We start from the raw sequence: 16,417 nt of genomic DNA on the forward strand, positions 1-16,417 counted from the left end.
ATATTACAAAAATGTCCATATTACCCCCACTATATGTCCATATTACCCGCATCGAAATTATTTTGTACTTTACAGTCTGTTTTAATTTCAGTAAAAAACATTGAAAAAGACTTTTTTGTAAAATATTTGGAAAATTAGATAAAAAAAACAGTGTATGGAATTGCAAGAAACTGCATCAAAGTTTTGGGAAACATGAGTTTCCAAAGATATAATTGAAGTTCTCCTTAACATGCCCGTTTTACCCCCACATCTCACACATCTGTCGTCGCGGATGTGTTTAATTTAATTTGCCTGATCCTGCAAATTGTGCATATTTTATACGAAAACCATAGTTCAATTCGAGAAACTAGTCGTGATTTTCGCAGGATATTTAGTTCAGCGATGAAGCTTATTTTTAGTTGAATGGCTACGTTAATAAATAAATCTGTCACATTTAGAGTGGAAAGGATCCTGTTTTATCTTGTCGTTAGGAACACAATAACGAGGGAGTGATCATGATGGTAATGGTATCCACTGCCCCTTTGTTCTCGACCCCCTTTCATAACCTTATATTCCATAAACCAAACTTCACAGTCCTGTCCCTACAACAGCTTTCGTTGGTGAAATGGCTCTCCTCGGCGAATGACCTTAAACGGCATGGTGGGGTGAAAAGTCCTGTTGGATACGCCACGAGTGACTAGTTCTTCTGGATGGAACCGTGGGCAAGTCAACACCGTAATCGACAGCCTTCAATTTTAAGATTGTCGGAGTTTGCTTTCCTCTATTGTAGTAAAAAAATTGTTGTTTCACGAGTGCATCTGTGAAACAAAGGAGGGGCATCAACGTGCCAACCAGAAGAGGTCGTGGGTGGATAACGATGATAACTGCTGAGGAGCCATCCGGTATCCACAATACGAGGCAGCTTCCCCTAAGACACCTGAACCTGATTGTGGCTAGACTCAACGTTTACACTGAGCGTGCGAAGAGCGATAAGGTGTAGTCAGTATTTCTTCCTCTGTGACTGTCAGTCCCAGTGATCCTCGCAAGAGCCGGGTGGAGATATCAGGCAATTGTCAGACTTGGAGTGTTTCACTGCCCAAGACTAGATTGTTACTACAGTTCTTATACTAATTTGGCTTTGTTCCTTCGTTCGTTACAAAAACGATCTTAGATATTAGAGAACAAACTAAAAAAAAATCGACAGAATTGTAATACGCTAAACTGCCAAGAACCACGCAAATCAACGATATCGAAAAATTATGGGGCAACAGCTGAGCAAAAAAAAATCTACTGTGCGAAGATTGGAGGTAAGCATTAAAAGAAATGTAAATAGAAACCAAAATACTCTTTTACTCATTGTTCGCAGAACAATACTTCTATATCACAAACCACAATCCCTTACAATTTCCCTATATCACGATCCCAATGTATGTCATCGTTACGCACTTTTACATGCTCAATGTATGTTCTCCCTCTTTCAAATTGAGGTAGATAATAAATTTAATTCATTCGTTCAAGGTCCCCTATCAATTCAGAGTCGTTTTTCTCGTAGGACCAGCTTCAATTCGAAATTTCCAAATATGTGTACTCAAACTATAATATTGAAAAAGAACTAATCTACCTATGCAGACAAAAATATGACTGTGAGTTGTCGTTTACTTAGAATTGGTTACAAGGTTGACATTATGTTTTTTTCCTCAATTCACACTTATTCACTTAGCAGACACCTTATTACGCATCAAGAAAAAATGCAAAATTTGTTCCAAACATTGTTGTTTTATATTCGGTGGGAACAAATTTCAAGATCATGCGATGGCCCTCGGGTGTAACTGTTTCATCATAATGCAGATTCCATTCCGAGTGAATTGCGAGACCGAACCGTCAAACCCATGGACAACACAAAAACCAGAACGCAAACTATCGCCTTTTTGTTTCCACCCACGTGTTTGCGAATCGGTGCGAACGCAGGCAGGAGGGAACTGTCTGAAAGACTTTCGGATATTAGTGCCGGCTGCTACCCATTCACTGTATCTCCGGTCGGTCTGAAGAATCAGCCGCGATCCGGTCAGCCACAACCACAGGGCTTGGAGAGTTTCTTCTCGATTCGCGAGATACAACCGTGGAACGCAGAAGCGCATTACAACATGCATTGTGGCCAACAGTTATATATAAGAGAGATGTTTCTTGATAGTACCTGTTACAGTAAGAAATTGATCGTTGTCTGAAAAACAGTTGGCGCGAAAAAAGTTCCCATAATTGTTTGTTTTCTACAGCAAGAGTGTAGGAGAGAAAGAGCAGTCATGCGGACGTATGTAAGTGTCGTTTTGAAAGAGTCAATATGGATTTGTGAATATTATGAAGTGTTCAGATCATTCTGTGAATTGGAAGTGAAATAATATTTACAACCATGGAAGTGAATAGTTTAAATAATTAAGATAGGAAAAATAGCTGAGAGAAGTTTATTCGAGTATAAAACTAAGAAGTGCAAGTGAATTCTAAACAAACGAATTATGGAATGATTGTGTATAGTTTTTTTTATTTACATATTTCTTTGTAATGAAAAGGACCTGTCGTGGATTGAAATAAAGTGAAGTAAAATAAGTTGATTTGTCGTCGATGTTGTTAACTGTACCATTACAAGCGTTCAGGACAATTCTTAACTGTTGAAGAGATGAATTGCTTGATTTTTCTTGAATTCAGGACATGGTAGCTGCCTTCACCTCACCGTCTGAGGTTCATCAATTACCCTTTAGATCTTGAGCAAAGACGAAAAATATAACCGCAGGGAGCAATATCCGGGGAGTAAAGTTGTGTTGAATTGGCTCAAACGATACTTTTCCCAGAGCTCCTACATTTTTGCTATTTTAATCGCAGTGACATAACACCAGTGCACGTGTCTATGCCTCGGCGTTCAAAGGTACACTGGAGGAACGCAGCGAGTTCGAAAACCACGTGCGTAGTCATGAATAATGTTCTTTTTCCAAATGACAGTAGACACCAAGTTCGCGCTCTGCAAGCATATGTGCATTACCCGCAGTACCAACGCGCATGTTCTAATTCTGATCTGCAAATTCTACAATATTCATGTAGCAAATGTACAATATTCATGCACCCTAGATGCGAATGTTAGATATGTCCTATTCGATCATAATTCAATGTGTTTTCACTATAGTTCAAAGTTAGCTGAAACTTAATCCAAAATGCATCTGGAAACACATTAATTTGCAGAGAAACGAGGCAGGGTTTCCATCCGTTATAACTTAAGAACGAGAAGAAAACCTCTACGATCACCAGCTTAAGTGATTTATTCCATCGGCAATTAAGCCGTGTTTTAGTTGATAATTGAATCAGCAACATTCTCATCCAAAAGACAGTTGGAAACACGCCAGTTCTATCTGGAATATTGATCCTCATCCAACTATCGATGCAGTGACTGTTCACTGCGCTTGTTCAAAATTAAAAGTGTCATCAAACAATGGACCTGACGGAATTCCATCCATAATCTTGAAACACTGTCTGATCATCTTTCTCTGCCATTAACAACGATATTCAACAGCTCTATTTAATCCGAAATTCTCCCCAAAGCATGGAAACAATAATTTTTTTCCTGTGTATAAAAAGGCTACAAGAGAAATGTGAAAAATTATCGAAGACTTGCATGCTTATGTGCTATGTCCAAGCTATTTGAGGTAATTTTGCTCGATTTCATGCACTACGCATATTAACAATATTAACAACAAAGTTGTAGAGCAACATGGATTCGTTCCAAAACGTTCCACGTCTACGAATTTGTTGCTATAGATCATTTATTTCAAAAGCACTGCAATCCACATCCCAAGTAGATGTTACCTACACAGATTTCTCGGCTGCTTCCGACAGGACCAATAATCAAATCTCAATTGCTAAACTGCATCGCATCGGCTTCAATGGACCAATACTGCATTGGCTTAAATCAAACACGACTGGTCGAACAATAAGCGTCAAAATAAGTGACTTCCTCCCACATCAGGTGTTCCATAAAGAAGTCTTCTTGGACTTTTGATTTTTGTACTGAGCTTTTCGGAACGGTACTCAATAGAGTCACATGCATAAAAGACAGATGTCTAAGTCTTTTATGCATGTGACTCTATTGAGTACTGTTCCGAAAAGCTCAGTACAAAAATCAAAAGTCCAAGAAGACTTCTTTATGGAACACCTGATGTGGGAGGAAGTCACTTATTTATTAGACGACATCCGCGCGACGAGCTGTGTGTACGAGCGTCGTCTTTAGACGACATGAAATTCATACCGCTCTTCGATCACATCAGCGCTATGTGCATACTTTTCGGCGCAGTGCTCCGTACAGGGGTAGCACTTCGGCGGAGCACACTGCCGTAATGAAAGGGTTAAGGATAATCAAGCAGTTTTCCCATTATGAAGATCTGTGGAGCAATTAAACCGATCTAAACTGCTTACCATCAACAAAACGCATATCCGACCACTGGGAGTATTCCTATTGGCAAAACTAAGTGACCCATTTCTAAATACTCTGAACTTTATATTTGTAAAATTTGATTGACTAAAAGTTGTCCTGTACCTCTCATACACCTCCTGTCGGCGCTATCTACAGGGTGGGCCATTTAAAGTGGAAGCATCTGGCAACCCCATAACTTTTGACAGAGATGTCAGATTAACAAATGTCATACCGCGTTGGAAGCGTCAGTACAATTTTAACCATGGAACAATACACACCTAAACAAAGCGCTGAAATTGTTCAGCTGTACATTCAAAATAACTTCTCAATTGTGGCTTTTGGCAAAAAATCATAATGTCTGATGAGGCGCATTTCAACTTGAATGGAGGAGTGAATAAACAAAATTGTCGGTTTTATGCTACTGAAAACCCTCAATTCATCGAAACGCAACCTCTTTACGACCAAAAAGTTACTGTGTGGTGTGGCATTTATGCCGATAAAGTCATCGGCCCGTACTTCTTTGAAAACGAAAATGAATTGGACAATTACTGGTTCCAACAGGACGGCGCTACATGCCATACAGCGGCTGCCACGACCAAATTATTACGCGAAATGTTCCCCGGAAGATTAATATCGAAAAACGGCGATTATGACTGGCCACCGAGATCACCTGATTTGACGCCTCCTGACTTTTTTTATGGGGATATTTAAAATCCAAGGTATACACTGGTAAACCAAGGACCCTGGCTGCGCTGAAAGACAATATCCGACAAGAAATTGCTGCCATATCGGCCGAAACATTGGGCAAAGTGATGGAAAATGCCGAAAAAAAGGCACATTTTGCGGTCAAGGCCAGAGGCGGTCATTTACGAGATATCATAATCAAAAAGTAGTTAGAACAAATCTCCTTGGACCAAAATAAATGAATTTCAAAAAAATTTTTTTTAAATTCCACTTCTTTACTTTACTATTGCAAAAACAAATCCTTCCACTTTAAATGGCCCACCCTGTACGATGGGATTGTTTGAACCTCATCATTAAGTGTACACTTTTTGATGTTATCTGATTTGAAGATTGAAAAAATAGGAATATAATGAATAGTTTCAATTTTTTTTCTCCCGATATTTTGAAAAATAAAATAGTAAAGATTCAAAAAGAACATTTGTTTCCAACTTCCAGTTTCTTCTCACGGTATTAGCATCTATAGTTGCTGTTAGTTCCGGACTGGGCTACGGATTGCTAGGAGGATATGGAAACAGTGGCGGCTATGGTGGATATGGAGGGTATGGTGGATATGGTGGATACGGAGGATATGGACGATACGATGGATATGGTGGATATGGTGGTAATTATGAAAAGAAAATCTCATTTTAAATTTACGTTCCTTCTCTTATAAAAAATTCAAACGATAAACTACGTTCAGCAAGCTTGTGTTATTACGAGTGTCGTTGATAAAAACAAACATCAATTTCTTTCGCTCGTCTCATTGCCAAAATTATACAATCAAATAAATGCGCGCTGTGTCCTCGTGTTCAGTTGCAATGTGCAATGTATTCGTAAGATTCCAATATATCTTACATACCACAATGTAGATCAGAAGCCAACTTCACAGAAATCCGGAGTTCTCCTAAAATGCGACCAATTTACACGGGAGCAGAGCATCAACTGAACTCGTCATTCGCCGCAGCGAAGCTATTTAGCAATTTATAACTTTTTGCTCCATCCCTGTCATTTAACTTCTATAAAAATATATCATCCAAAAATTTGAATCTATCCCTCGTTTGTCATCTGGTTCATCTATTTTTTCAATTTTTTTCTCTCAATTTTGAAGGTTATGGCATCGGTCATGGAGGTTATAGTCCATGTGAGTAGATTCGATAATATCTGTGAAAATGTTTTCTAAAATTAAATGAAACTATTTGTTCAGGGAATGCATATCCCGGATATGGTGGTTATGGAGGCTACGGATATGGTGGCTATGGCGGTAAGTGAGCAGCCAAATTCGTATCAGTTCTCTTACTGATCGAATGACCGTGAGCTCAATATCAGAAGGTTCAATCTGAAATAAAGCTGGGATTGCGGTATATTTACATATCAGCTGGGTTTGTGACAATTGGAGAATTATATAAATACATACAGAATCGTACAGAATTTTTTATGCAAATTCCATTCTATCATTCATTGCTCACCAACGTGCACTACTTCCCATTCATCTTGCTTCAAATCTTCTGCAAATATATATCAAAACTGTGTGTTCTAGAAGTCATTCATTTCCAACATTCAGCATGTTTGTCGAATAAACTACATGATATTCAGTTTCGCCAGTCTTGCGATCATGATAAGTGTTGTACACGAATGACAATTACGGCATCAAAACAATTCTTAGTCTAAAAAAATCTCATTTCAGGTTATCCAGGAAAATACGGAGGATACTATAACGGATATAGCCCTTACCCCTACAAACCGTATTAGTAGGAACGATTAGATTTAATCAATCTTTTACAAATTGTGATACTTTGTTGTTGAAAAAAATACTTTTGTCGTTTAACAGTCGTTTGTTTTGCGTAAACCAATCCGAACTATACTAATAGTATGCTTCAGATGAAACTCATCATTTCGAAGGTGTTGATCAATTTTTGAATTCCATCATAAATATGGTATCCCTTGTTCATTGCAACTATGTTTAGCTGTCTTTGGGGTTATGACTTTTTTGGTATATTCGGAAGAAATATTTATCAATTTTTTCTTCAAGTAGTTTTTAAAATCGTTATTTTTAGAAATATAATGGTTTCTAAATTTCCTACACAGATAACTTTCTCAGTTTTTTACTGGGATTGATGTCAGAAGATTGTGGAGGAATATAAATAACTTTTGAGTAATTGTAATGTAACCATGTGCGAACTCTATAAGTCTTGAGCTCTGGGTCTTTATCTTGGCAAAACTTGAATTCTCGATTCCATCCCATTTTATTGACACTTTGCTTCATATTTTCCTTCTGGATGTTCAAGTAAACATTCTGATCCAATACACCATCGATGAAAGCCAAATTGCTCATAGTTCATCGTAGGCTTTCTCCATACGAAACGATAACAATCGGAGCCAAAAATATCAAATTATGACCCATCTACGGAAACAACATCTTACCAGTAGGATATTGATGTGTTTCATGTTGTTTGGAATAATCAAATTGGAGTTACTGGTTTTTTTTTTGCTGAGAAACGGTTTGTCCCTCTGTGCTTGGGCATTCAAGTTGCCCTTCCTAAGCATATTACAAACTTTTTGTTTGCTAAATTAGATTTTTATCGATGGTGTAATGGATCCGAATGTTTACTTGAACATCCTGAAGGAAAATATGAAGCAAAGTGTCAACACAATGAGATGGAATCGAGAATTCAAGTTTTGCCCAGACAATGACCCAAAGCTTACATTACAATTGCTCAAAAGTTATTGATATTCCTCCACAATCTTCCGACATCAATCCCAGTAAAAACTGAGGAAGTTATCTTTGTAGGAAATTTAGAAACAATTAAATTTCGAAAAATAACGAATGTAAAAACCACTTCATGAAATCATTGATAAATATTTCTTCCGAATACACCCAAAAACTCGTAGATAAGGCTAGAGACAGCTAAAGATAGTTGCAATGAACAAGGGATACCACACTAATGATGGAATTAGCAAATTGGCCAAACGCCTTCGAAATCGAGTTGAGATTTCAACCAGCGTACGATTATGGGTTTGAGTCAATTTTCATACATTAGCACATACATTCGCTATTTGTAGAGAAATAGAAACCATTACTCTGAAAACAGATAGCAAACCTTTTAACTCTCGTATGACACTATGATTTTATGTAAATAGAATGTTCCGAAAGCTTGTTTTCGATTTTCAAAAGAAGGAAATAGAGATCTGCATGGTGAAGTACGATTACGGGTTTGAGTCACTGTATATGTAAAAATGCGTATGGATATGTGTGAGTATCATCACTCCTTGCAATCCTAGTACCCACAAAAGCACCCCCCAACGTAATGCAATTTCCGATCTCTGATACACTGTAAATAGCGCAACCTCGACCCAGTTAGAACACACACACACACCTATAGATTACACATACATATGAATCCCTACACTGTATATCACACACATACATCTTTAGATTTGTATTTACAAATTATAATGTACCGAATATCAATATAACGCCACCCTACGGTAGCTAACATAAAAACATTACAAACATCCGCAATAGAACGGTCAGACCGAGATCGAAATACGATCTGTAACAATAACAAATGCGGAATCCGCGTTAGCATGCTATCTTTTGTTTAGCTTACTAAGATCAGCTGGGTGACGTCTTTAGAGAACCCTCATTGAACTGACAGGAGCCAACATATTGGGTATCCCACTGACATTTTCCCTTTGTTTTCATATGAATTGGGTATCCCACTGACAGTTCTGCTTGAGATTTTGCTAACGATCCTAGCATCAATCATAGCACCCGGCTGACTAAGATAAGCAACGATCGCTAACCATGGGTGCGCGAAGAAATAAATTGAACAATAAAATCAGTTGAAAAACGGTCACTCATGAAGTCTGGTTTGAATACTAGATAATTGGCGCCCGAAAGTGAAAGTGTGAAAATTTAAGTGCAATCTGGAGGTACTGCAATCCAGATACAGTGCAATTAAAAAAATACTGCATTGTTCTAATCCCAATCGGAAGCCGGGTGAAGGTCTCGTTAGTAGCAAGCCAGCGAAAGCGACAACGACATCACTCTGAGAGGAACAAGTAAGTTCAAAAAGAAAAAAAATGTCGACACCACCATCACTTGAAAGTTTGAACGCAGCAATCAGTGTCCTAGCACAACAAGTGACACAACTAAATAACCAAGTTAACCCAACGCCGGAAGCTAATTTCGCGCCATTCGAAATTAGAAACCTCACGACGGGGCACATTGCTCAGGTGTCGCACGAGGATCCGTTGGCTCTTCTAAAAACTATAAACGACTACGATGGAAACCCGAATCTCCTTAACCATTGGCTGAATAAAGCGAGGAGGATCAACCAAATTTTTTTTGCAACGGATTCGGATACTCAACAAAAACAGGGTCATTATTACACATTTCTGCTTAGACTAGAATCCAAAATTATTGGACCTGCACAGGAAGTGCTTGCAAAAAATAATTACGAAGCAAATTTCTCACTAATGGAGAAGTTACTTATTGAGGCGTTCGGTGAAAAAAAGAAAATTGAGCATTTATTATATGAGATTATTACAGCGGAGCAACATGGAAAAAGTAATCACGAATTTTATGAATACATTACGACTCGACTAAACCAACTTATATCTTCTACAATTCTGAAATACGGCAATCAAAATGCAAAGCCATTAATTGAACAATACAAAATGCAAGCTGTATCGGCATATCTTCGTGGATTAAATGGCATAAATGGATTAATTATTACTGGGTATGACCCAAAGACACTTGAAGAAGCATATCATCATGTAATTACAATGGAAGCTAACACAAGATTGAAGAACGAAATTACGAACGTTCCACAAGTACCAGCAAGAAATTATCAAAGAAGATCATCCAACCAACCGAATAACAATTTTCAACAACAAAGACAAGATCAAAGATTTCAGTATCAACAACAAGGTACTTTATACCAACAACGACAACACCAACGAGATTTCCAACCGTTTCAAAGACAACAACACAGTTTTGAGCTACGAGAATTTCAACCATTTCAAAGACAACAACGAAGTTTTGAGCAACGAGAATTTCAACCATTTCAAAGACAACGAGGTTTTGAACAACGAGAATTTCAACCATTTCAAAGACAACAACGAGGTTTTGAACAACGAGAATTTCAACCACATCAACTGCGAGATTTACAACAATTACAACAACAACGAGAAGTCCAACCATTCCAACAACAGCAACATGAGAACCAACAGTTCCAGCAACAACTTCAGCGTGATCGAGAGCTAAGTAATAATCCGAGAGGGGAGCCGATGGAAATCGATCGTTCAACACGATCACGACATGTGAATTATGAAAACAGAAACCAGCTAATAAATAATATAGAAGAATGCGAGGAACACGGAAATGAGGCAAGTTCATGTCAACTATTTACCCTAAATAAAAAAGGCCTTCCATATTTGGAAATTCAAGGAAAAATAAAAACAAGAAAATTTCTAATTGATACAGGATCAAAATATAATTTTATCAAACCAGGAATTGTTGATAAAACATTTCTACTACGATATAGATTTCATGTTGAATCCATAAATGATGTAAATGTTATAAATGAATTTGCAAATTTAAATATTATACCTTCTGTTAACGAGAATCAAAAATATTATATACTTCCGCTTTTAACTAAATATGACGGGATTATAGGAATTCAAACCTGGTGCAATTATTAACACCGTTAATAACACTATTATACTCCCCAAAACAAAATTATTCCTCAAATACGACGAAAATGACTCTGATGCAATACATATGATCCAAACTTCCCATTTAAATGAGGAAGAGAAGTATAAACTGCAAGAAGTAATTAGCGAAAATTTCAAATTATTTCAAGATAATAATGAACCTATGAAAACCATTCCAGCAAAAATTCGAACTAAGGACGATTTTCCTATCTATACGAGACCTTATAATCCACCACACAATATGAGAAACGAAGCTAAAGAACAAATTCAAGAACTATTAGACAAAGGAATCATTAGAAAATCTCAATCACCATATAATTCCCCGTTATGGATCGTTCCTAAGAAGATCGATACCAGTCAGATTCAAAAATATAGAATGGTCATCGACTATCGAAAGTTAAACGATAATACAATCGAATATAAATTTCCAATGCCAGATATAAATAGTATATTGTCTCAGTTGAAAGGACAAAAATATTTTACAGTTATTGATCTAAAAAATGGGTTTCATCAAATTAAACTAGATATAAGAGATATTGAAAAAACAGCATTTAGCACAGGAACTGAGAAATACGAATTTTTAAGATTGCCGTTCGGCTTGAAGAATGCGCCGGCGATCTTTCAACACGCAATAAACCAAATATTGGGCGAACATCTGAATAGAATATGCTTTGCATATATTGACGATATCATCATATATGGAAAAACATTGGAGGAACATATACAAAATATACGTAAAATATTCCAAACTTTGGTTGAGCACAAAGTTACTATTCAAATTGACAAATCTCAATTTTTACAGAAAGAAGTAAATTTCCTAGGACACATTATTTCTACTGACGGAATTAGACCGGACCCAAAGAAACTACAAGCATTAAATGAGTATCCCGAACCAAAGACAATTAAGGAACTCAGAACATTTTTAGGATTTAGTGGATATTACAGAAAATTCATCCACAGATATGCACATATTTGCAAACCACTAACCAATTACTTGAAAGGTATTGACAACAGAAGAGATAATAACACAAGAATAGATCTCACCCATGAAGCTAGACAAGCTATCGAAACAATTAAAAACGCTATCTCTAACGACGCTACATTAGAATATCCAGACTATACGAAAGAATTCTTATTAACGACAGACGCGAGCAACATTGCTATAGGCGCTGTACTTTCACAAAAAACAGAGCAAGGCGAAAAGCCCATAACATTTATCAGTAGAACATTGAGCTCTAGTGAACAAAATTATTCCACAATAGAGAAGGAGTTATTAGCAATAAAATGGAGTTTGAAAAATTTAAGGAATTATATTTATGGTCAAAATATTATTGTTTTCACTGACCATCAACCATTAACTTATACAATATCACAAAATAATGATAACAGTAAGTTAAGAAGATGGAAATCGACAATTGAAACATATAATATAGAAATAAAATACAAACCAGGCAATACTAACAAAGTCGCAGATGCATTGAGTAGAGTTTCTGTTAATACAATGACTGCTCATAGCGCAGAAGACTCAGACGAATATTTTTTTCCAAGTTCTACTGCTCCTATTAATGTCTACAAATTACAAATCGTGTATATTGAGGGTGAAAAAGCTACGTATACAACACAAGATGGCAGAACACGCATCTATGTGAATTTTGAAGGAAAAACAGATAAACAAATACAGGAAGAATTTTTAATGATCATACAAGACAGAATAAAAACTGGAATCAAAGCACCTACGAGAATTATTGGATTATTACTAGAAACTTACAAGGAACATCTCTCTAATAGCAAAACAAAAATATACTACGCACCATTGGAAGTAAAAGAAATATTTGATGAAGAAGACCAATTGAAAAAAATTAAAGAAATCCACGATTACGCTCATCGCAATGCAAGAGAAAATGTTCAACAGGCACTCGAGCACTATTACTTCCCAAAATTAGGACACTATTTGAAAAATATGTAAAAACATGTAAAATATGTGTACTACAAAAATATGATCGTAATCCAATACAGGAGAAACTTACAAATACACCAGTACCAATGAAAGGAACACATTTACATGCTGATTTAGTCTTCATTGACAACAACATTATAATGAATGTAATTGATAAATTGACAAAATATGTTACATTCAGATTTCTAAACACACGTAACACACAGGATGTTGAAGAAGCTTTCATAGAAATGTTAAATGAGTTTCCTCAAGCTGAACATATCATGACAGACAACGAATCATCTTTCTTAACACAAAAAGTTCAACTTCTATTCAGAGAGCTTGGAATTAATCATACAACAACACCAGTGCATAGAAGTGAAACCAACGTCCAAATAGAGAGAGTCCACTCTACAGTAAGGGAGATTCTACGCTGTACAAAGAAAGAAAATAAACCAAGTAAAATGGAAATTGCACAAGCTTATCGAAAATACAATCACACGATTCATAAAGTCACCGGACATAAACCGATCGAGTTATGGTTCAATAACATGACAAAAGAGGACTTAGAAAAACTACAAGAGCAGTACAAGAAAGTATTAGAAGAATATCCAAATTTAGATCAAGGACAAGAAATATGGGAAAAAACAAACGATATAGACAAAAATAAACCCAGATACAGGATTAATTATGTAAAGGAAAATCACCCCTCATATATAGTTGATACGAATAACCGTAAAATCCATAAACGACCAATAAATTCAAAATCTTTTCAGTGAAACTCACGTGGATATTCCTAATAACCGCCATCCTAGGAATAGAAATAATCGACGTCAAGGATAAGGCGTATCTACTTTATGAAGAAAAGGAATGTATCGTCTCAAATGGTGAAGTTATTCTAATCCATCAAATCAACATTACACAAATAAAACATGTAATCGGGGAATACGAATACGTAACAATGACACGAGGTATTAATTCAACATTTAGTTATGAACTACAGGATAAACTTTCAAAATTAAAAGATTTATTTTTCAAAATATACACCCCAAGATTCAAAAGATGGGAAATTTTAGGACAAGTTTGGAAATGGCTATCAGGTTCACCTGATGCCAATGACCTAAGAATCATCAATAATACAATGAACAACATAATAACAGAAGAAAATAAACAAGTTATAATCAACGATCAATTGACGATAAGAATAAATGGCTTACAGATACAAATAGATGAAGTTATACAAGAAAAAAACATGATATATTTTTATCTCAAGCTGAGCCACAATCTGGAATATTTGATACAGGAATTAGTTTATATAACACAAGCAATTTCATTCACAAAACAAGAAATAATATATCCAGACATATTTACAAAAAATGAATTATTGAAAATAGAAAATAAGAGTAATTTATCAATCTCAGAGATAATTCACTTTGGAACAGTCAAAATTACTTCTAACAACAGAAATATGCTCTTTATATACAAAGTTCCAAGGAAAATAAATAAAATTCAACTTTATAGAATTTTACCTATCGAAAATATGAAAAGAGAGTACAGATTGATTGACAAAAATGGTACACTATGGAATAGTTGTACACCACAGGAAAAATATGAATGTAACCAATATTTACTAGCCCCTAAATGTACTGAGGACGAAGAAATCAATGAAAATATTTATACTGACACATTGATTATTATAAGAAAACCTACAAACATTACAACCATTCAAGGTCAAATTACAATTTTTCCACCTAAAATACTGAAAATAACAGAAGAAATGTGTATTGAAAACAAGACATTTATCGTACTCGAGGCACAATATCAATTTAAAATAATACAATCGAACAAAAACACAACCTATAACAAAATAATCAATGAAAAAGAAATTGAAAGAGAGAAACTAAATTATATTAAACTTAAAACAGAGAGCCTTCATTTTAAATTTCACATCGTATCATTTAGTTTGACAACCATAATAATGTGTCTAATCGTCACAATTATTATAATTAAAATAAAATTTGGACGCACAAAAATAGAGACTACTATAAAACTGAAAGATCTAAATACACAAATTAGACGAATAAGAGGAATAGACGAATGCCAGGAGGATTCGCCAATCTAAATGGGGAGGAGTTAGAACACACACACACACACACACCTATAGATTACACATACATATGAATCCCTACACTGTATATCACACACATACATCTTTAGATTTGTATTTACAAATTATAATGTACCGAATATCAATATAACGCCACCCTACGGTAGCTAACATAAAAGCATTACAAACATCCGCAATAGAACGGTCAGACCGAGATCGAAATACGATCTGTAACAATAACAAATGCGGAATCCGCGTTAGCATGCTATCTTTTGTTTAGCTTACTAAGATAAGCAACGATCGCTAACCATGGGTGCGCGAAGAAATAAATTGAACAATAAAATCAGTTGAAAAATGGTCACTCATGAAGTCTGGTTTGAATACTAGATAATTACCCCTTCCCCCCCCAACACGAAAAATGTACGTATAAATTCAAATAAAAAAAATTTTGGCGTAGGACTACGTCTTTCATTTCTGTACTGTGGTGTAAATTCAAAATTTCGAAAATGAGGGAGTGACGCTGCAGTGCAAGGTTTTGAACGGTCATACCTCTGTACTGGCTGAATGAAGTGAAATAATAATTTTATTCGTAAAATAAAATGTCAAAGAGTTATATGACTGTCTCTTATTGGTCCAAAAACTCGTTTAAGAGCTTAAAAATTACTTTGAAAAAAGGCGATTGAAATCATGACAATCTAGCTCATTGATGATGATTACCTTTGTGGTGATCGGAACGTTTTCCCGAACATGAACGCAAAATCAAGGCACTTGGAGAAACCGTCATCGCGAATACATTCAGGCTGTACTTTATTTAACTCGTTTGCAAATGACTCATTCCATTCTAGTTTTCATGTATAAATGACACGATTTCCAAATAGTAAACGCTGTCAAAGTAAAATAGAGAACATTTTCAACAATAATATTCAGTTGGAGAATATTTTACAGTTGAATTCGCTTGTTCCCAGCCCAATACTTTTGTGACGTGACAACACCTGTCTTGTTGCGGTTTCCGATTTTCGAACATTAATGTTGTATTTTCAGTTCCGTTCAAAACATACAAATAAACTTTGTTCTATGATTTGTCAACAAAAGATGAACGTGGATTCCTGTATATTCAGTTTTTCAAAAAAAAACTCGCGAGATCGGCATGCATTTTGTGACGTGACAACGCGCTCTGTGAGAAAAAAAACAGTCTCCACAAAGCGTTGTCACGTCACCTAATCTGTAAGTTGTATTAAATAAGAATTTCGTCGTATTGTGGCAAGCTATATACTATTTTTTGTGATTTCTATTATTCTGAATACTTCTCACTTTCCTCTGAGATCTCCCCTTCCTCTTTCAAACGTCCATCCTAAAGGGTGGTCCTAACGCGACCGGTGGTACTGAATCTACCCCCTTTGTATCTCAGGAACGATGCTTCCTACCGAATTTTTCAGTAGTGTCAAATGGAAGGGGTGTCACAATGCTGACAATTTAATAATATGGTGAATGTTTTCTGGCT

General features: G+C 36.0%; 2 protein-coding genes across 5 annotated transcripts; both read left to right on the forward strand.

Moving 5' to 3' along the window:
- The first annotated feature begins 918 nt into the window (after nt 1-918).
- Nucleotides 919-6,957, forward strand: LOC129779505 (neuropeptide-like protein 31). 4 transcript variants are annotated; one of them, XM_055787012.1, is made up of 6 exons: nt 1,517-1,622; nt 1,703-2,291; nt 5,612-5,777; nt 6,264-6,296; nt 6,360-6,416; nt 6,840-6,941. In XM_055787012.1, the coding sequence occupies exons 2-6, from the start codon at nt 2,280-2,282 to the stop codon at nt 6,902-6,904; spliced, it is 333 nt and encodes a 110-aa protein (XP_055642987.1). In that variant the 5' UTR covers nt 1,517-1,622; nt 1,703-2,279; the 3' UTR covers nt 6,905-6,941. The 4 variants fall into 4 exon arrangements, 2 of the variants coding, with proteins under 2 accessions (XP_055642986.1, XP_055642987.1); XR_008743686.1 differs by having other exon boundaries at nt 1,538-1,622; nt 1,700-2,291; nt 6,840-6,948; XR_008743685.1 differs by lacking the exons at nt 1,517-1,622; nt 1,703-2,291 and adding an exon at nt 919-1,286 and having other exon boundaries at nt 6,360-6,534; nt 6,840-6,909.
- Nucleotides 6,958-9,238: 2,281 nt separating this feature from the next.
- LOC129773927 (uncharacterized) lies at nt 9,239-10,508 on the forward strand. The gene is made up of 3 exons (XM_055777594.1): nt 9,239-10,238; nt 10,284-10,424; nt 10,498-10,508. The coding sequence occupies exons 1-3, from the start codon at nt 9,239-9,241 to the stop codon at nt 10,506-10,508; spliced, it is 1,152 nt and encodes a 383-aa protein (XP_055633569.1).
- Nucleotides 10,509-16,417: the final 5,909 nt, after the last annotated feature.

Source organism: Toxorhynchites rutilus, chromosome 3 (assembly GCF_029784135.1).
Source record: "Toxorhynchites rutilus septentrionalis strain SRP chromosome 3, ASM2978413v1, whole genome shotgun sequence".
Classification (NCBI taxonomy): domain Eukaryota; kingdom Metazoa; phylum Arthropoda; class Insecta; order Diptera; family Culicidae; genus Toxorhynchites; species Toxorhynchites rutilus.